This window comes from Haemorhous mexicanus, chromosome 2 (assembly GCF_027477595.1).
Source record: "Haemorhous mexicanus isolate bHaeMex1 chromosome 2, bHaeMex1.pri, whole genome shotgun sequence".
NCBI lineage: Eukaryota > Metazoa > Chordata > Aves > Passeriformes > Fringillidae > Haemorhous > Haemorhous mexicanus.
The window spans coordinates 19,243,940-19,265,920 of NC_082342.1; the positions used below are offsets into that span (position 1 = coordinate 19,243,940).

General features: G+C 38.4%; 1 protein-coding gene across 1 annotated transcript in view; it reads right to left on the reverse strand.

The window, feature by feature from the left end:
• The window catches only part of GUCA1C (guanylate cyclase activator 1C), a 41,861-nt gene extending 20,718 nt beyond the window's left edge, over positions 1–21,143 (reverse strand). Inside the window, exon 1 of the mRNA XM_059840341.1 lies at positions 20,865–21,143. Within this exon, the coding sequence (XP_059696324.1) occupies positions 20,865–21,068 (204 nt within the window). The 5' untranslated portion in view covers positions 21,069–21,143. The remainder of the gene's footprint in view (positions 1–20,864) is intronic.
• Between the last annotated feature and the right edge of the window lie 838 nt (positions 21,144–21,981).

Consider the following 21,981-nt stretch of genomic DNA (forward strand, 5'->3'; position numbering starts at 1 on the left):
ACCCTCCATCAGAACCGACTCCTTTCCTTCACCATCACCTTAAAGCTTCTCTGCCAGAGGCACACCTGAGAAGCAGACCCTGTTACGGGGGGAAGATCCATCCTGCAGCCACTGGAGCTCCTGCATGCCTGGACTTGCCTCCACGTGCTCAGCTGCAGCACACAGCTTGCCAAAAGTCTCTGGGGTGAAAACACCACAGTGCTGCTATTTGGTTCAGCACCAAGGGCCAGACAAGCTGAGGCACATCCTGTCCAGCTATATTGGTAAATATTCCAATAATACTAGGTAACAACTGCTCAGTTTGGCCCTGCAGTCTTTAACAAAATAATATCTTCACCAGAATCTCTAGACTAGATGCTTCATAGAGATGAACATTCTTCTCTCTCATACAATTCTCAAGATGGAAAAAGTGGAAGGAAAAAACCAGCTGAAAGTCAAATGAAGAATAAATTACAATCAGCAGCAAAAGACCTCTGAAAATTATGAAATCTTTCTTGGACATTTTTATGCTTTTCATGGAATATGAGGTGCAACCACTGCTTTGATAGAGAATTTCATGGCCAAATTACTCTCATTTCCTTCTATTACAATACTGAAGATGTTGTGCTTGGCTAACCGCATTCACGTCCCTATAACCAGAAGAAGATAACATCTGTTTATATCCAGAACACAAAATCAGATGCTGAAAAGTCTACTTGATAATTCGAATTATAAAGACACAGCAGGACAGTGGGGAAGGAGCTAGGATGAGGAAAAAAGGAAAGGTGGTCTGCCTCCCAACACTTCTTAGCTTTGTTCAAAGTGTCAGGAGTGAAGGGAAACAGTTATTCTTCAGGAAAAACAAAGGAGAAAAGGAAAAAAAAGATTTAACTTGGGATTTAGTTTGCATTGCTATGTAGTCATCCCTACACACAACAAAGTTCTGTTGAAGTAACATATTTTTGCATTTTATATTATCTGTTCTACATCAAACATCCTTTTAAAACTTTCTTCTTTGTATTTTAAATGGATTAATTTTAATTTTTTTTTTAAATCACTCTAATCTGCATAATGATGTCAGATGAACTCTATCAGAGAACTACTTTACATTTTAAATGAAAAACACAAAGTAGAAAAAGATTAAGGATTGACATCAGCTGGTGGCTCCTTATCTAAATATTTCTAAAACTGCTGTGGAGTGTCCATTTTTGTGCCTCTACCAACTTTATCTCTGCATAAGAAGTAGCAGAAAATACTGTTCTCTGACGTGGTCTGTCCAATGCTTTATAAATTTTAACAGAAAATCCTTAAACTTGCATAATTTTCCCTCAGTGCCACATTCCTATTAATCTTCTTTACTCTTCACAGTAATCCTACCTTTTAAAATCCAATTTTCTTACAAAGCATCATACACTTATTTCTGTAGCTAGTTTCAATTTATGCCAAAAGAAGCAGTAAGAGAACTACAACAGCAGCATCCCATTTTCAGTCCATTGCTTCACTTGTTAAATGGCTATGCAAATTTTGTCCTTCAGAGGTCATAAGAACTCAATCAATCAATCAATCAATCAATTACAGTGTTCACTTTTTATTTTTAGTGGTGGCAAAACTTATCTGCAAGCTAATGGGAAATGAATGGCAGTGATCTGGGTTTCTGATTTAAAAAAGAAGATATTTCAGAATAAGTGTTGCATAGTAGTAGTGCTGACTGTAGATTTTGTCCTTATTTCTGCCTAAGAGCAAATAACACTTACAATCTATTATGGATACACCAGACATTATTTTTCTATATATGTTTTCTCCTTTAACATCAGTGAAACCTCATTTTGACAGATATTATAGCACTGAAATATATTCTCACTGAAAACCAAATATACATCAGTATACTTGGCAGCTACTGAGATATTTCCGGTGAACATAACTGTTTCCTCTCTAAAATTCATGATTAGGATGCATGAACTAGGATTTCCAGTTATGAGTGGACTGAGATGCAGGGGAAGGAAAAAAAGTAGGAAGAATTAAATGTGTTTGTATGTGCTTGAAGATTTATCCTTTCTTATTACAAACAGCTTAAGGGTGAAGAAGACTGAGATAATTTTTCCCTAAGAAGGGACTCTTCAAATCTAAGAAAGAAAATGCTTTAAAAATTAATTTGGTTGCGCTTGTATTCTAATAAACACATTATTTTTGAAAGTTTTCATTGGAAAGCTGTGGCAAAAGATAAACCTACCACTTATTATCCTGCCAATGTCATTATAATGCCAATGTCATTATAAATAATGCTTACAAATATTAAAGTATGAGTCATCAACAAAATATTTGCTGAAATGTTATCTTCTGCACTCCTTATGAGAATCTCAAGGAAAGTGAATTTTGCAATTACAGTTCTGAATGTTCAGCACCTTTATTTTTCAATGCTGTTAAGAATGATGAAGAATGGCTTTCAAACTTCACTAGCATATTTATTTGTTTGCTTGTTTGTATGTTTATTTATAAGTGAAGCATCCCACAAAGGGCGAGGAAGGCCTGAAAAAACCGTCACATGATAGTCGTCATCCCTCCCCCCCCCAAAAAATCTACAGATAGATTTTTAAAAAAATTAAAAAGATAGCTGTTTTCCTGGTGCATAGGGTCACTTAGTTCTGAAACCACTGGTGGTCTGCACAAGAGACACACTAGTGCTTATTTAATATGTTCTTCAGAAGAAAGGTTTTCAGACACAGCCTTTGTCACTAACCTCCTACAGAAACAGGCGCTGCCTGGAAATGGCCTTTATGCATTGAACAGGGGCACCCTGGTGAGCCAGAGTCACAAATACCTGTGCAGTGCTGATAGCTGTACCTGCACCTCACGCGTGTACCTGTACCTCACAGGTGTACCTGCATCTCACAGGTGTGCCTGTACTTTACAGGTATACCTGTACCTCATGCATGTGCCTGTACCTCACAGATGTGCCTGTACCTCACGGGTGTGCCTGTACCTCACAGATGTACCTGTACACACATTAGCATGGGAGATAACTGAGCCCAAGAGGCCAAACAGCCACAGCACCATTGCCTCTTCGGCATGGAATGATTTCCCTGCTGCTGAGTCCACAGGAGACCACAATCTCCGCATGGCATTAAATTACTCTGTCCTCTTCCCTGTCATTTGTCAACTGGCCATTAATTTCTGTGAGTGGGGAGCCGAACTACTTTTTTATCTCCAACCTAGAGAAAGGCAGGAAATTATAAGGTTTGGCTTGCAACTGTATTCCTGTTGGTATTTGTATGGATAACTTGAGTGTAATGATTTTTGAATGGGCTATCAATCTATCAAAAATTGTCAGAAAAATCTTACCATGCTACTATTATTCCTTTTAAACTATTTTGAGTTTACTGGAATTTAGGGCTTTTGCTGAAAATTCTAAGAGGGTGAAAAGTGTCTGTAACAGGCTTCAGCTGGAAGCAGCAAAGCTGATGAGAAGGTGAAATTCACTACTGTAGTTACATCCTACAGTTGCACTAGCAGCCTATGAAGTTAATATTCCACACTTTACATGCTAGAGGTTTTAAACTGAGCACACAGTTTAAACTGAGCACACATGAAACACAGAGGAGAAAATCTATGCACCTTTCAAGAGTGTTTTACATCTTGATCTATGTTAAATACCTCCAAACATGGATGTCCTCAGATTAACTCAAGGCATTAAGCTGCTAAAATTGGAATTGTAGATTAATAACAGGACTAACTCTTTAGCAGAGCTTTCTGAGCAGATTCCTATTTTAAGAAAATGGAAGCATACATGTGAATAATACATTTTATGCTGAGAACACCACATTAAGTGACTCAAGTTTTCCATATCGGGTTTCTCTAGATTTAGATAAACTGTAAACTAGTCCCTAAACGAAATAATTTGTATAAGCTTCAGCAATAGAAGTCATAACAATTTTAAACTGTAAAAGTCCACTATTAAACCATGGTTAGAGCAGGAAAAAAATCAGGTCATATATCTATAAAAAGTCAGCTGGAGGAAGCATGAGAGGAGGTTCAAGTTTGCCAACCATCTATTTATAACAGCACTTTAGTATGAAGGGTACTTTTAAGACAAAGGGAATAATTTCTATCAAGAAGTTTTGTATACTCCGCCAGTCACTGGGATAGTGACCCCTTGATTAGGAAACAAAAACCAGAAAAGAATGTTATTGGGATGTTAGGGGACACAAGACAGACTATGGATTTTGGACCTGGTTAACATAAGAGATTTGATAACAGGATGCCTTGGCAAAAGCAAAAAGAACTTTGAAAATTAGACCTAGATTACAACAAGATTAAATCAGACACTTTTTTTGGAAGTTTACTGGAAAAAGAAAATCTCATTAATCTCTGCAATCAAGAGGTGTTGTTGTATGCATAAGTTTGTGTACGTGATTCTAACCTAATCATTGTAGTACACATTACTAGTCTCCCTGAAATAGTACATAAGCGTTTGTATCCCACAATAAAGTCGGATTCTGATCACTGAGTCAGTCTCCCCATTTCTCTCCATCGCCGACAGAATGTGGCAGAAAAGAAAGCAAAATTTTGATCTTTACAACACAGAAGCTGTTAAAATATTGAAGGAACTGAGTGCAAGCAAAAATGACCAAATTATTGCTGAATTTGTGCATTATGCACTTACATCCAATAACTTCTGTGGCTTGAAGATGAATGATTCGCATCTATTTAATATAGCACAGTGCCTAAATGTTCTGACAAAATGTCATAGACCCCTTATTTGTACAATAATAGCTGCCATTTCAGAGCCCACAGTGTGATGCCCCCAGTCAGCCATCCATTGACTGCTCTTCACGCATCTGTACTTAATTAAAAACTTTTCAGGATGAAATCCTACATTTTTTCCAAAAATCCTGGGGCAGATAAAAATCTGTAGAAAGCTTATAGGACAAAAAGCAAGCATATGGAATAAAGAGATCCTCTTTTTTTACCTCATCAACAACATACAACATTCCTTTCTTCCTGCCCTAAGAAGCTGGCTGTTGCCACTTTATTCTCAGTTTAATCACATAAAAAACATCACAGCCGTGTATTTGAAAAGCATTTGATCAATGCTTCTTGTTTCTAAAAGTATTCCTTAAACACAGTGGCAATTCATCATGGTAATAAATAAAAAAAATTAAATTCATGAAAACAGAGTGCTTTTAACAATGCTAGAAAAAGAAAAGTAATACAATCATTATACTGAATAGAAATTAAAATACAGCAGATCTGTAAAACCGTAAAAAATTGCCATGGGCACAGGACATAAATCTTGCATCTTAAATTGCTCCTTTTCATTTTTTTCTGAATAAAAAAATCTGTTTGTCTCAAATATCCCAGTTTTAATTTAGTTTGCCTGACATCTTTCCCTAGCAAGGTTTATCCTCTCAATATCTAACACACCTTTACAAATGCTCACAGGCTATAGATCAGCATAGATTTCTGAGCTTTGCTGCACTTTAGCTTGATTCCCAGCTGCTCTACTGTTTAATACCTATTTCTCTGCTCTGTTTTCTGGGGTTTTATTTCCTCGTTTTAATTTGCGCTTGGAAACTGATCTACCGGTTGGGATGTCCTTGCTATTCAACTCCACATTACATGGAAAGCTGAAATTTTTAGAAAAACTAGTTATGAAACACCTGAAAAGAAAGGATATCTGTAGGGACTGGTAGAGGTGCTACACTAAGACACCATCTGGACACACATGACCTTCTCTGGTGAAGGGACTGCATTCCAACCTGTCCAGTCTGTGTAATCAAACAGGACACCCCTCACTGGTCTGGTATATGTGACCCCAAGAATTACAAAATATAGACAGGGAGAAGACAGCAGGGGGAAATGCTTTCTCCTGTGGTGACTATACAGCCATACCCCACAGTCCCCTGAGGATGTGCTCCTGAAAATTGTGATAGTCAGCAATTGGAGGGTGATGAACTTGCTTTTCTGCGAGACCGAATTCCTGGTCATTACTCTGGCCATTACCCCATTCTTTAGCCTGTATTGATCTTAGCACATCTGAGGAAGACAAGGATGAAGACAAAAGTTCAGAAAGATGTAGCAAGAAAGTTGGCAGTAAAAGAGGGAGTTCAGCGACACAGATGAGGCAGCTGAGATCTTTCAGAACAGCAATCCCGAAAGCTGTGCTCAAAAGGCAGTGTGTTCTCCAGCTGTCAGTCCTGGTGCAGTCTTCATGCCTCTCTGGTTTTGATGCCATACATACCTCCTGTCTACATTTAAAATGCATGTTAAGTCCCCCCAAGCATCTGTCCTCGCTCTGCTTCTCATAAAAGCAGATGTTTTAGTGTCTGGCAGTTTAACCACTTTGTCTACAAGTGATGAACAGCCTGCAGAGGAGTGACACAACTCTGTAGAGTTGTGTCAACCAAATAGAGTAGCAGCAATTAGCAGATGATTCCTATTTTAAGTGTCTTTGGCCACTGCCACAGCAAAGGATGAGTAAATGCTCTTTCTCTAACCTGCTTTGATTCCACTCTCCCCACTTTTACATTAATTCAGAATCTAAAAGTCTCAACAAATACGGAGGTTTCACAGTACTGCAGAGTGTGTGCCCCAGGCCACTCAGCATCACAATGACTGGAGGGCTCCAGGTGGCCAGCTCCAGGACCTTACAAACATGAGGCAATGCTCAAGACTGACCTAGAAAAGGATGCTACACAGAAGTACCAGATGACTGTGTCTTCAGCTTTGTCTGTACTACTAAGGAAAATATATCTTGTCTGTCTGGGAGCCAGCTACATTACAGAGAGCTGATTGCAATCATAAGCAGTTATTGCAGTAGAAAAAAGGGTAAATTAGAAGTATAGCCTGGAGAAACTTCTGAACGTCTTCATTCAGTAATATTTGGTCTTGTGACTTGTACACTGAGTGTGAACTCCTCATCTGAGTTTTTTCACCTGTGCCAAACATTCAATATAGTACTCTGAGAAAATCCATTTAAATCTATTTAGATACACTGCACTTCAGTTATGTGCAGACCACATTTCCCCTTTGTCTAACATTGTTGTGAGAACTTACTGACTTTGAGCACACCAGCCTTTCATATGCTTACATCCAAGCACAGGATAAGCAATGAATACAAAAATAACCAGTGATCTGGAAATTGCCTCTCTTTTTAAGAATTGTTTCCTGAAATTTTTTTAAGTGTCCCCAGAAAGTACTAACAGTAGTCCTACAGTAGTCCTAATCCAAATCCTCAAAGCACAGTCTCACTTTTTCACTTCTAGTGCGCCTTAATGCCAAACCTGTCCACAAGAGCAGTTTTGGGAGGATAGCACAAAAAAGAGCCTGCAGACTACAACTCACAAAGAAAACAATAATATGAGATTAAAAAAAAAAAAAAAAAAAAAAAAAAAAAAAAAAAAAAAAAGGTTTACCTGGTTCAGATCAAAGATATCGAACACTCGTTTAATATATAGGTCTCCCTGGGGATCCAGCCCTTGAAGATCCAAAAGTTTCTTGAATTCATGCAGACTAAGCAGCCCAGATGGACATTCTCTCATAAATTTGCTGTAATAATGGTGCATCTGTGCAGGGGGATCTGGTAAGGATTCTTGGGAGCCCATGTTGTTACACAGTAAGCGTCCCTTTTTTGTCTGTTCACATTTCTATCTCCTGGGTTCAATGTCTTGCTCATGACCACAGCTCAGGTTAATATGGCTTTTAAATGGCTACGTTAAACATCTTACAGCATAAGTTTCTATTTTTATGTAGTGCCTATCTCTACTCATGAGATTACCTTTAATGCCCAAGTCAAAATAGATGGGATTTCAAATTGTGGCAAAGAGCACCATGGTCAAATTATAGTTCATCACGCTTCCGTTGACTACAAACATGCCTGTTATTAAAAAAATAAAGAGGATATTGTAGAAGTGATTGATTTTGAATTATGTACAAACTCTTAATAACACACGAGTCTAATTCTGGAATAGTTGTAAGGAATATCTATAATTTTTGCTGCAAATAGGAATGGAAAAGTTGAGAGTGCAAGAAGCAGTGCCTGTAATTACGTCCTCTTTGCTAAGTGGATTAAGCATTTCTAAAAATTGAGCCCTTTGGATTCCTCCTCGATATACCTTTTATCATAAATATGCTGTGTGGGATCTTGTATTTGTGTGCAAATCATATCCTATTTCTTCCCTCTCAGCATGGGTTTCCAGATATAACACACGGTTTTGGTCAGCAGCCTTGTCACAGAATTTGAGTGGAAAAGGAATCTTTTACAGTAATTTCCTTAACAGGAATCAACTTATTCTGGTAAGTAAATTAAAAAAGGTTTGCTTTTGGTCAGTGCTGTAGTCCTGCTTTTTATTTTACAGCTTTCAGGAGCTGAATTCCTTCTTCCTCCATAGGCTCAGGGAAGGGGTTAGGTATCAGTAATACTTCTGTACTGATTAGCTTTTATACAAGGAGATGATCATCTCAGGGGTGTTACTATAGGACAAAGAAATGAGGAGCTATAAATACCGGTGTAAACATACAGGATGTTAGTGACACAGAAACAAGACACTGCCACTCATCCTTTTCATTTATAATCAGGGGAGTTTAAGAGCATAGTCCTGTGAGGAAGTGAGTGCCCATGAAAAATGGCAACCATCCTCCAGTCTGAATTCAGCCAGAGAACAATCAATATTATAGGATCAGGTCAGTTTTTGAGAAGGGCTCCCATACTCCTAATGGTTTGTGCTTCAGCTCTCTCCACAAGGACATCAACAAGTTTATTATCATATACTTAAAAATGTGGCATTTGAGTAAGAAACCTTGGACACTTCTCAGGTGCCCATGAACCTCTGAAGATCAAACAGAAAGATACAGACATTGCCATCAGTTTAGCCCAAACTGGTTCAATAGGCAAAGAACATAGAGCAAAGTGGATAGTCAGTGTGTTGCCTTTCCTGCAGAGACCACATCCCAGCCCTAGACCTGCTGTGTGATCCCAGTGAGTGAGAGAGAATGGGAACACACCCTGTGTAGGCATTTAATCTGCAGGTGTGCGCTGGCTAGAACACTGAGGGTGAATGAAGGGGATGCAAGGACAAGGGAGGTGAAAGGAAAGCAGACAAAACTCTTGGGGATGCACAGTCTGATGACAATTCTGAACTTTCTTCTTCAGCCATCCTGCCCTGCTCTTAAAGAAATGACCAGTCATCATGTCAAACAGCAAAGACAGCTATCGTGTTTTAACTCCAAATGGCAACTGAGTGCTGTAGAAAGCTGTGCTCTCCCTCTCACCCCACCCCACTCCTGGTAGGATGGAGAGGAGAACAGGAAAAAAACTGGTAGAACTAGTGAGTTTAGATAGGAAGAGTTTAATAATTGAAATAAAATAAATATAGTAACTAATAATAATAATGCAGGAGAGGAATAAAACCCAAGAAAAACCAGTGGTGTATAATACAATCACTCACCACCCTCTGAGAGATGCCCAGTCCATCCCTGAGCAGCATTTGGCCCCTCCCAGCTCCCCTTAGTTTGTATATTGAGCATGACATTCCATGGTACGGAGTATCCCTTGGGCCAGTTTGGGTCAGCTGTCTTGGCTGTGATCCCTTCCAGCTTCTTATGTACCTCCTCAATGGCAGAGCATGAGACAATGAAAAGTCCTTGACTTAGGATAAACACTACAGAGCAAGAACCAAAGCATCAGAGTACTATCAATATTACTCCTACTAAATCAAAAATACAGTATTGTACCAGATACTATGAAGAAAATGAACTCTATACCAGCTGAAACCAAGACAACTGGGTATCAGGAACAAGACTTAAGCAGGCTGAAAATTGGACATGATATGGTTAGGTTAAGAACTGTCTATCAAGAAGTCATCCAGTGCTAGTCATCCTTCCTCTTTTCTCTTTTTCTCCTGGGCAATAACAGTTCCCTTCCATCTCTTCACATTACCTTGTACAGACACTGGTCACTGGATTTCATTCTAGGCACAGGGAACTTGGGAGTTGCTCACACATACTGATCCCTCTACCCTCCTTCCTCTTTTCTCCCCCTGAAAAAACCATACATTACTTCTGCTTGTTGTTTCCAAATAGCAAGTCTTGGGGAAGTGTGGTCACAGTGATTGAAGCACATGAGAGAGACTGCTGTGCTGCCTTAAAAAAGGCCTTAGAAATCCAACTTTGTGTCAGATTTTGTACATTCTGGCAAAAGACTTATAAGAGAATGCTAAGCCAAGGTTGGAATGCTTTTAAAGTAATGCCTGCTTTCAGAATCCGTATCGCTTAATAGGAATAACTAAAACACCTGTAAAGACAGCAAAAATGCCTGGGTAAAAAATAATCTTATTTACAGTTCAGTTTCACAGCATCCCTCACCCCTAGCAGGGGACTAGAATGGTATAATTTGGCTGATATAACACCTGACATAAAAAGAAAGGTGAGTTTTATGAAGCACAAAAAGATTAAAATTTATAACCCTCTGTATAGTCTGACGGCACTTAATGAGCTGCAGACAAAGCACGTGCTGAGACAGTGGAAATTCTAAAGAAATCACCTGTTCCAGAAGCCAAAGGCATTGGAGCATTTCTATTTATAAATAAAAATAGAAAATTGATGACAATGTGGAGCTAAACTGAATAAATTAATATAACAAGGACATTTCAAAGAATGCTGAAACCATGGGTGTTGAGACTACTTTGTGTATAGATATAAACCACAAAGTTTATATATTTTATTTTGTATATATATTTTATGTTTTTGTATATATTGTTTATTTTGTATATATATATTATATTTTTGCATATATATTTTATGTTTTATATATTATATATATATATATATACAGTGAAACAATTCCTAATGAGTTATCTGTACCAAACAAAGATGATTCTAAAAGGTGAAGATAAAATTACAGTATCTATTGAGATGCCAAAAACCTTTCTGCAACCTGTACAATATCCTGGGAATCAAAAAAAACCATACAAACAGGTGAAAATGGGACTACACACTTACACTGAAAATTATAGTCCCGTAATAAAAAGTTGTGGTTCAAGGGCAATCAATGGAACAACATGGGCATACAGAAAATGCACATTGCAGGTAAAGCAAAACTGTCTCTCTAGGGAATCATGAGAAAAAAGATCAGATTCCTTAGTTCTGCTCTGAAAATGGTTTACAGGTTCTTAGTTTTAGAAGGGATCATGTAATTTAGATTTAGGAGATTAGGTTATACCATTAGAATGTTTCTCCTAATAATCTTACCCTTATATTGTCAGTTTGGGCCAAAACTGGGAAAATAATTTATTGAACCTTGGGAGAAGAAGTAGCAAAAATGTTTAACCTTAGCAATTGTTGGGTCTGCGGAGGGCCAGGGAGATCTGAAAGCTGGCCATGGGTGGCCAGCCCAGTCAAGCCTAAATGATAGGTTAGTATCCTGAGTGAGGTCCATAATGGAACAGGATTTTGAGATGAAGAAGGAAGTCCATGGCAGCTCATTCTTCTGAAAGAGGCATTTATTGTCTAAATAGATCAGGAAAAATATATGTGAGAAAAAGCGTTTGTGACTGGACTTTATCTTTGGGTTTAGATTGTTGGACCCCCAACTGCTCTCCTTATGATTGTTCCAGATGTCAATGCAGATGGAATCAAGCACATGTAAAGCTTACTAATGGTAGCTGGGTAAGGTGTAACTTCCTTAATTACCGAAAGGATTTTGAAGGCTGTAAAGCAGTGGGGAAGGAGAAGTTTTTTGACCCCTTATAAAGCTGCCCCCAAGATAATTCCACAAGTAGGACACGTAGTCCGTGACTATCAGTAGAAGTGGCAACACCAGAATAGAACTCGAACCCTTTTTAATAAATTCTGGTCCACATATAACAAAACAGGCCTGAGATGTAACTGCAGGTGGAAGCCTCAGGTGGGAGCTTGGAGATGCAAATACTGTGATTCTTATGGTGGGGCAACCATTGTTGGGGGACCACTAGGCCCAAGAAGCAAGCTGTATTTTGACTCACCCATTGATGATGAAAATTGGAAAGGTCCCTTTGCCAATGGAACCTGGGCTTTAAAAGGGCATTACTGGATTTGTGGCTGATATGCTTACCACAGGTTACCCCCAAACTGGTCAGGGATATGTTATGTAGGGTATATTAGACCATTGTTATTTCTGCTACCACAAGTTCAGGGAAATCAGTTAGGAATCAAAGTATGTAATGATCTAATTAGAGAAAAGCAGTCAATTGATCTGTCCCTAGTTGGGGTGAAGAGGAATAGCCACCTGAATGAATTATACAACACTATGGACCAGCAACATGGAATCCTAATGAATTAATATTGCGTTCCAGAAAACCCATATATAATTTAAATCAGATAATTAGGTTACAAGCTGTCTTTGAAGTAATAATGAACCAGACAGGTGCAGCTCTTGACCTCCTTGCTGACCAATCTACTCAGATGAGAAGTGCAATATTACAGCATTGGGTGGTATTAGACTATTTATTAGCAAAAGAAGGGGGAGTGCGTGGCAAATTAAATGACTCAAACTGCTGTTTGCAAATAGATAAAAATGGAAAGGTAGTGAAACAAATAACAAAAGAAATAAAGTTAGCTTATGTACCGCTCCAAACATGGAAAGGATGGGAATAGGAATGGGACATGTTTTCGTGGTTACCTGGTAGACTATGGGTTAAACAACTGCTTTTTTTCTCATATGTACTGTAGAAACTCTAATATTTTTTACCATGTATGATCCCTTGCTTAGTACAATTTATTCAACATATGATCAAAGGGATGCAGGTAATAGCCATGCCTACTGATCCAAAGATGGATACAAAAAGACAGAAATTGATGTCTCTTCAAACAATTGCAAAACAAACAAAAAAAAGACCTAGGAACAGAAAATTAAATCAATGATAACTAAAGTTTTTAAAAACAATTATTAAAAAAATAAAAGAGGAGGGATTGAGAGGAATAGTGGATTTGTCTTTACAAACAAGCTGTTGGTCTGCTGGTAGATAAAAATACCACTGGGAGGTAAAAGAAACAATGGGAAGGATTCCACTGATTGATTAATGGAAAAAGATATTTGCTTTTACAAATAAACTTTAGGTTTGCTGATTAATGAAATTAGACATTGAAAGATGAAAGAAACAATGGAGAAGAAAAACCCCCTAAATTCCATAAGAATTAAAAATTTAAAGGGACGGTTATACATTAGCGAGAAATCTCTGGTATCAGGCGTTCCGGGAAGTCTGTACCTCTCCAGTACCTCAGCCAATGGGGAAAGAGAGAAGGGAAATGTGGCCAGGAAATTTGGATAAAAAGGGAGGCTACGTCCTCCAAAAATTTGAGAGACCCCAGAGTAATGCCCCATGGCCTCTCCCTTTATTTGAATAAAGTAAAAGGACTCCTCTGTCTCCTTTTTGGACATAAACCTCTGATGTTTGTGGATTAATTTTCCTAACAATAGGAAGCACCATTGCAGGCATTCCCCTATCCCTGACTTCAGAGCATGGTTTTCTTCCCCCTATCCTGCCATCTCCCTCTAGTACCTCCAACTCCACATAGGCATGAGGCCACTCATCATCTGTAGCCAACTTCAGAGTCCATTTATGTCTCTTAAGGTAGATGCGACCTATCTCCCAGCTCAAGCAGATCTGGTTGAGGTGTTTTCAGAGAGACTACCTAGACAGCCCAAATGAAAGAGAGTCATGTGGACAAGACATAAAATTTTGGAAAGAGAAGGCTATCCTCCCAGAAAAGCTGGAATAGCCTATCCTAGTCAGAAAATTTACCTCTGAATGCTTTCACTGTTAAGGGTTTTTTCTTTTTCCATGGTTTGCTTTTTTTGGTTTTTAAGACCCAAACTATTAGGCCCCAACCATCACCATCTTCTCCCTATGGACTACTCTACAGTTCTCTAACAATTTGAATGAGTGTTCAGCTTCTAAATTCTGCATTTCTTCTATGCATGATACAAGGATGACCAAGCTGACCTTCCTTCTTCTATCTTCATCAGAATGCAGCTTGCTTTTAAGGGCTGTACTTCTCTCCTTTATAAACCAGAAAGATTTTGCCCCAATGAGATAAATTTCTAGTAGGACACAACCCAGTAGCATGAGGTAAGAGGATTCACAAATTCTTACTAAGTCAAGAGTGGGGATGGGGAAAAAAGAGGTCATTGCTGCTTTCTGTGCTGTTTAAACTCTGGCACCATTGTGGGACATACAATTGCTGAATTATTGTTTCATTGAAAACACTGGTCAAGCACTGGCCCAACTTTGCTAGTTCACAGCCATGTTCCTTGTGTGCCTCCTACCATTGTTGGACAAACAATTAACTCTTTGAGTTTTTGTATAGCTTTAAAACTGATAAAGAAGGCAGTGACATAATAGGCTCTTAAAACAACGAAGCTATAACAGCATAATATGTCTGATTGCTTTTTGTAGTACTACTTCATTATTCCTGACATGGGGCTTAGGAATATAGCTCAGTGAAACATATCTTGGTGATGAGAAAGTCAACTGTCTTAATTCTTAATTCTGCAGAACCCAGTCTAAGAGGGCTTTTTTGGTCATTAAACCAGTTACAGATGTAATTATGTGGATATTGTTAGCCACACATGCTACAGTGTGCCTGTACCTATAAAAAAACCAGCAAATCATGCATAATGAAATAAGAAGTCTTACCCTTTCCACAGAACCATTTGTAGTGCTGTTCCTTTAGTTTCAATGATTATGGGAAGTGCTCTGAGAAACCAATTTTACATTTTCCATTTTTTAGTTCATGATTTACAATGAAGACCCACTGCTGAAGCTGTTATTTTCATCAAAGTTTCTAGCTGCCGAAGAGGTGCATCCTCCTTTGTCAGGAGAATAAGTCAGGAATATTTTCTTTCAGTAGCTATTTTGAATTCATTGATTTTCCTAAACTTAGGGTGGGCAAGAGCTTGGGCTGCACCTTATCAGGTGGGCATCAGGGAACTGCAAGTGTGACTAACAGTCCCTGCTATTGCTAACCTGCTACTTTTCAGTGGTCTTATTAGAAATTAAGTGAAAGAGTCCTCTCATCCAGGCCAATGAAATGTCCTGGCTCCAACTGGGACAACTAAGAAGAAAAAAGTCATGGAACTTTTCCATGCTGATGAACTAGATGGGAGATCTCCAGAAATCTTCATGTTAATGGTAATAGATCCAAATACACTCTCACCCCCAACAATGTTTTGATGCCACAGACTGTTTTGTAAAGGCTTTCAACTTAGACAAATTGGATTCTGCCAATTAATAATGCTACATATAGATCCTTAAACAACTCTAAATCCCAGCTTCCTGTTTTTATCTGCCTACACAGCACGGCTATTGACAAGGAATTTGAAATATGTTTTTTGCAATTTTTTTTCTTTATAGCAATAGAATCCCCTGAGTTAAGCATTTTGGGAAAAGGAAAGCCAATCCAATAGAGTCATCAGCAAACATTTAATTCAAAGACGAGGCTGTGTTCCCTAATTAGGGGCCATTGTTTTGACTGGAGACATTTTCCTTCCTGGTGCCTGAAGTCTTTCCCGGGGTGAGCAGACAGTGAGCCACTGGCATCTCCTAGTGGCCTGGGCTCGCAAGACAAGGGCTTGTGCTCTTGCTAAAGAGCGCCTGGTATTTCTGGGTCCAGTAATCCCTGTTCCAGTGCTTTTCTGGGACACTGGAGAGGCTTTGCAGAGAGACACCCCCAGAGGTTGGATCTTGAAGCTGCCACTGCCAGCCCTCTCTCCTTCTCACTGCAGTGAGCAAACAACCATATTTATTCCTGTGTGTTGTTTCTGTCCAGCTATCAGCTCTCTTTCTGATGGAGAATGAATCTCAAGTTAAGATTCTAACTATCTTTTCAACACTTTTTCTCCATAGCTGGCTTTTCAGTTCCACAAGGATTTCAATTAAAGTACAAAGAAGGGGTGAGGCACTATTTCCTCCTTCCGCTCCTTGAATGTTTATTCCCATCTCTTTATACTTGTGCCTTGATTTTGTAAATTTTACTTTTTTTACATTTCACTTGTTTCTTCCCTCCCCTCAAAAGCTGTTATCTACTTATTCCTGTTTATTCGTGGGGTTTTAATGACTGCACTTATCAATTCTTTCCATTTATCTTCTTGAAGTAAAAAAAAAAAAAAAATCTTTCTGATCTATGCAAAAATTGGAGTCTGCCTTGCTTCCGCCACCTAGCTTTAAAAGTTGTTTTTTTATAAGAGGTGAATAGGGAAGTAAAACACCTGCATAAGTCTTTTACAAGCTTTATAAATAAGAATAAAAATGGCAATGATAAAATAAAGAAGAAAGCTAGTAAAGATTCATTGTAATTTTCTGAAAATGCAGCTCTGAGCGGAATTTACTTTAGAAGTGGTGGGAAAAGTAATTTTGAAAAAGGAGCGTGAAGACAAAAATATTCACACAACCTACCAGTAGTGAAAGGGGAAAACCTGAGGGTTTTAATGCTCTCATTCATCCCCACCTAAAAGGAAACAAACTTGTTTAGGAGATTTTTTAAGAGCTTGTCAATTGGTGGGTCCTTCTCTTTGTCTGGAGTGACCTTGAGATGTTCTCAGGAGCTTCTGCAGGGATTCTCTTGAAGAAAAAACATGACATTTATGCTCATATTGTATAAGAGCTTGTGTCAGGTTTGCAGCCTTGGTACTCTTGCTAGACTTGAAATAGACAATACACCATCATTAGCATGGCGGGGGGGGGGGGGGGGGGGGGGGGGGGAATGTTCAGATCTCACAGAAATGTCTCACAGAAAATATCAGGTTATTTAAATACAAACATGGGTGAAGTTCACATGACAGCAGCTGAAGAAAGGGTATAAATCAGAGCTAGTGAAATTTGGGAAGGAAACTTATTATGGAAATCAGATTCTTCATGGCTCTCCAATTAAAGGTACATACTTTGATTTAACATCCCATCTAAACCAAGCATGGTATAAGTACTTTTCCTAATACAATCCTAAGGTTAAAAACAACTAGCAACATGTCTTTATGTATATAATTCTGAAGCAGCAAGAGCATAGGGAGACACTGAAAAACAATCATATTGCTTCATTTGCATAATCCACTTAACACACATGTTCTGTTCACAGGCTCAGTGATGGGTTTTCAGATAATAAAGTGATAGAAATTTGAATATTTAAAGCATAGCACTTTTGTTATCATAGAAACTGGAAGCTGACAGAGTCATCTTCAGTAATTTCAGGTTCAGGGAGAAGCTTGCATTAATATAAGTTTGTTGTTTGCTTGGAATCTCACTTCCTGAATAAATGCATGCATGCTGCAAGAAATTTCATCTCAAATTCTTTTCCTCATCCACTAATGTCGTAGATCTGACAGTGATTTTTACCACCATGGCAGCAGAGAAAATTTAATCCTCGATGAGAGAAAATTAACATGAAGAATTCAGGGCAGAGTGTGTTTGGAGGGAACAGGGTGAAGAAAACAAAAAACTAATGGTGTAATTTTCAATGTCAAAATAAAATGGCATTATAGCTTTTTTACATCTGTATGTGTTATGCCACTTCAGAACCTTGATTTACGTGTAGGATTTTTTCATAAACTGATTAAAAATATCTTCTGTTAAGCAAGAGTTAGTTTCTACTGACTCAGGTAAGTTTCTTTTCCCTCGATGTATGAGGCAGGGCAGAGAGACTTGGTTCATCTAACTTGGAAAGAGCTGAGTCATCTCGAAGATCCTTTGTCTCTACTAAGCATGGAAAGGAGTCTTGAGCTGGTTTTCTGCATTAAGACCGAATCCTGAGCTGGTTTTCTGCATTAAGACCAGAATCCAGAAAACAAATTCTTTTCCATTGTGCTCTGCCTGAGCCATGCTCTCTTTAGAAGTGTTGATGCAGTCAGAATGGCCAAAAATACTGTGAGGATACTGTTACTGAGAAAGCCATGCCAAGCCATAGAACTCACAAATGCATTTCTCTTGGCAAGCTGGTATGAGCCGAGCTCATTCTGTTATGTAAAGCAGTCCCCTAAGCCAGCCTGAAGCCCCACAGAATGACTTCACAGAAAACATAAATTACAATAGGTAAATATACACATCATGTCTAAACAGATGCAGTGTAAATGTCAAAGAGGAAACTTATGAAATCCTGGCACATTGTTTGAGAGGTCCTGGTTCTCGTTTGCCGCATGGTTTTCAATGAGGCTTTCACAAGACTTTATTCAGGCAAGAGAAGCATAAAACTGAGCTACAGCTTATCTAGATGCTATGTGTTGTATCTGAATAATGTAGCTATACTGTTGCCATTTAATAAAAAATAGAGTTTTTAATTAGTATTTAAAGGAAAAATGTAAAACATTCTAATAAAACACTCTGGTTCACTTGATTCATTTTCCTAAGTGTTTAAGCCTTTCCAACTACTAAATTATATAAATAGATTGGGCAGGGATTAAAACTTGCCAGCCGTTTTTCTGGGAATGGAAGCCCCATTCTTCATCTTATTTCCATCTCCAAATCGATATAGACTATACAATCTCATGTAACTGACAATTCTAAATGTGCCATTCCTGTTTTGCCTTCTAAATAACTTTGCCTGGTCCCATTGCTGCAGCTGAGCAGCAGCTCAATTAAGAAAGCACACAATAAAATCTTTGCCTCAGATTAGTAGTAGCTAGTAGAGGATTGTTACAGCATCTTGCAGAATAGGAAATGAACATCAGATTTTTAGTGGGAGCACATTATTAAATAATGAGGTTTAAGCCTAGCAAAACCAGTTTTACAGTGGATTTTATGAAACTCTGAAGGCCAAATCATTGTTAAATTTCATTAAAATGGGGAGAAGACTTCCAAACTGATAAAAAACTGAAGGATCTTTCTCTGTCTAACATGGTATATTAATTAAAAAAGCCCTTATGGGAAGAGAAAAACAAAAGCCTAGACCCATACAAACTATGTCTTTTGTCTCCTAAAACCCCAAACACTGGTACCCCAGCTCCATCCAGTATTTTCTCTAGGCAAAAGAAAACAAGTTTCTGATCATTTTGTCAGCCAGCTGTTGCCTTAAACAATGGATAAAAACTTAATTCTGCGTGAATGGGGCATTCATTCTGGGTGTGTCCCTGCTATCCAGCTGCCAAAGTTTATGAAAGCATTAGGAAGTGATTAACTGAAATGCCTGCTCTTTGAAATTTGGTGGAAATATACCAATTGATTAAAAAGTTCTGGGGATACCAGAGAAGGGGATGAGAGATTGATTGGTAGCAAGAGCCTAACTGATGTGTATATAACCTGAGAAGTTTAAGGCATACATCTTAATATTCCTCAAGTGACTTGAGCAAACTGCTCCATGGGTAATAAGCTAGTTGTAATGGGAGAAAGGTAATTAGGGACTTCTAAAATACCAACAATACCAAAAAGATGTTCCCCCATAAAATAAAAAGCAAAAATAAAAAGCAAAATAAAAAGCAAACATCCAAAGCTCCCCACACTTTTCAAGATCACTGAAGGGCTTTTTGCAGTGCACATTAATGCTTAAACAACTTAAACTGGAAATGCTTAAACAACTTAAACTAGAAAAGCTCTTAGGTGAGCTCAGACACTGTCCATGTGCGCTGTCCAGGAAGGCTAGCATTCATAAAGCTTTCCTGGAGAATTTAATGTGTCAAATTTTTAATTCAAATGAGCACAGTAAATTAACAATTTCTGCCAGTCAGGCAGACTGGAAGTTTGCTCATCATCTGTAATTAGCACATTTATTGAGTTAGGTGGTACTACTTAATCAAATTTCAGGAAGTTTAACCATCTGGTAATTGGCAGTGGGAAGAAAAGAGCATGCAAGGAGCCTCGTTTTATAGGAAGAGTCCTTGAGGATTATGGAAGAAAGAATTACATAATTCCAAAAGAGCAAGTTGAATTGGGAGTGGAGATGTATATGGAAACAGAAGAAAACAGTGTAATAGAGGCACTGTTGCATGTAAAAACAAAAAAGGTACCTCATACTCAGCATTTTCTGAAACAAGTATAATTAATTACATAACTCCATATCTCTGAACTCATTGGGATAAACAATGTGGGTAGAGAACATTAATGCTTTATTGTTTTTTAAAAATATTTTTTCTACCAAGATGGGCCCATCTGTTCTGTTAGCTGAAAGCTGAGTTTGTATCATTGGCAATTCAGCCTAAGCCAAATTTCTGTGACTCTTTTAGGGATTACAGATGACTCTTCACTCCTTTTGTCACATTTGGTAGGAAGTGTTACTGTGGCTTAAGGGGAAAAAACCTCTGGGTGAGTCTCGTGGCTAGGAGGAACCTGTACGAAGGCTGCGTTGGAATAACATAAGACAGCAATGCATCTAACAGCTGCTGGACAGATCTTTAGCAGGAGCTAGGATGTTAAGCATTAAAACTGGGATGATGGATCAAAACCAAACACATGTGCCTTTGGGAAAGGGGCACTGACTGATACCGAATTAGGCCACAGAAGGTGTTCAGAATGAATCCCATGACAGAAGGAATCTTCTTGTGCCTTTGTTGCATAAACTGAAAACATTAATACCTATGGATCCAGCTGAACACCACTGCCTTAGAAAGATTTTTCAAGCAGCTATATAAATAAAAATTTTAATTATTAATGCACACTGAAAATAACTATAAAAATCTGGTTTTCAAAGATGAGAAACCATCAGCATATATTAGAATGACTGTGTAAAACTTTCAAATTGGCAAAATATACTGGGAACAGAGCATTCAACATGGTTTGCCAGCCATTCTTGGTTATCTGCTCAGAGTTTTCTATTCTAATGGAGTCGCTTCCATTACCTCTGAGCAGGGAGCTTGCAGCCCTCTGAGACATATTTCTGAGTGCATCAAATGATACAGCCATAAGAAAGCCCAGAAGTCAAGAATGAATTCTTACCTTATTCATGTCAAATGTGTGAAATACTTGTTCGACATAGTTGTTAGCTTCAGGAGTAAGTCCATGTAGATCCAGGACGTGTTTAAATTCATGCAGGCAAAGCTGTCCAGATGGACATTCCTTCATAAACTTTGTGTACCAGTGGTGAATTTCCATAGCATTAATGTCATCTGCTGATCCAGCAGCACCCATTGCATCAAACATACCAGGTAATCTTTTTCAGTATTAATTCATCCAAATGTTGATTCTTGCTTCCCAACAATGATCATTCAAACACCAACTCTGCCTTTGAGAGCTACTTTAAGCCTCTTACAGATCACTACCAAGATAGACTAAGTAAATATAGCACCCTAGAAAGATTACTGGCACCCAGTTTTAGTACCCTGTGGTTTTAGCAGCTAATTAGAGTCTTTGTGCACAGTCAGTCTGCAGAGCCTCAGATGAACTGATTATACCAGTTCTCATCTTGTGCTTGCATCTGTGTTGCTTAAGGTGTTTAAACTGGATGAATATTGAAAAAGCAACATGCATGAACTTTGAGGGTAGTTTCTAAACCTTTATTTTTACAATTTATAAAGTTTTAACAAAAATTTAGAACCATTTTAATACTTGTATACATTTTGTGCAGCTGCCTTGGAGCTTGTATACATTTTGTGCAGTTGACTTTTCCTTTTTATTATTTCTGTATATATGGTGATCCAAATTTTACTTTATAGGTCAAAACTGCAAAACAATTTGACTTGGATAACCTGAAAAAACTGAAAGTGGCTGTACACTAAGCACAAAAAGCTTGTCTTTAGACAGCAGTTCTACAAGCAACTGAGTCTCCTGTGAGTGAATGTTGTCTTGAAAATTGCTTCCCCACTGCCATTGCTCTTTCAATCCCATCTTTTCCCTTCCCTTAGGCCAGCAGAAGAGTTTGTGGTTGCACTTGGGGACCAGTGTTAGAACAGATCCATGCAAAAGCTTGCAATAAGATTGAATACCAATAAATATAGTTAGCTTTAGAAAACATTGCTTACATTTTTGCATTGCCTGGTGTCACAATTGTGGGTTTTACAAGAGAACAGAAAAAGTGAGGGTGGAAAAGGATGGGCAGCAGTATGGGGGGTGCAGG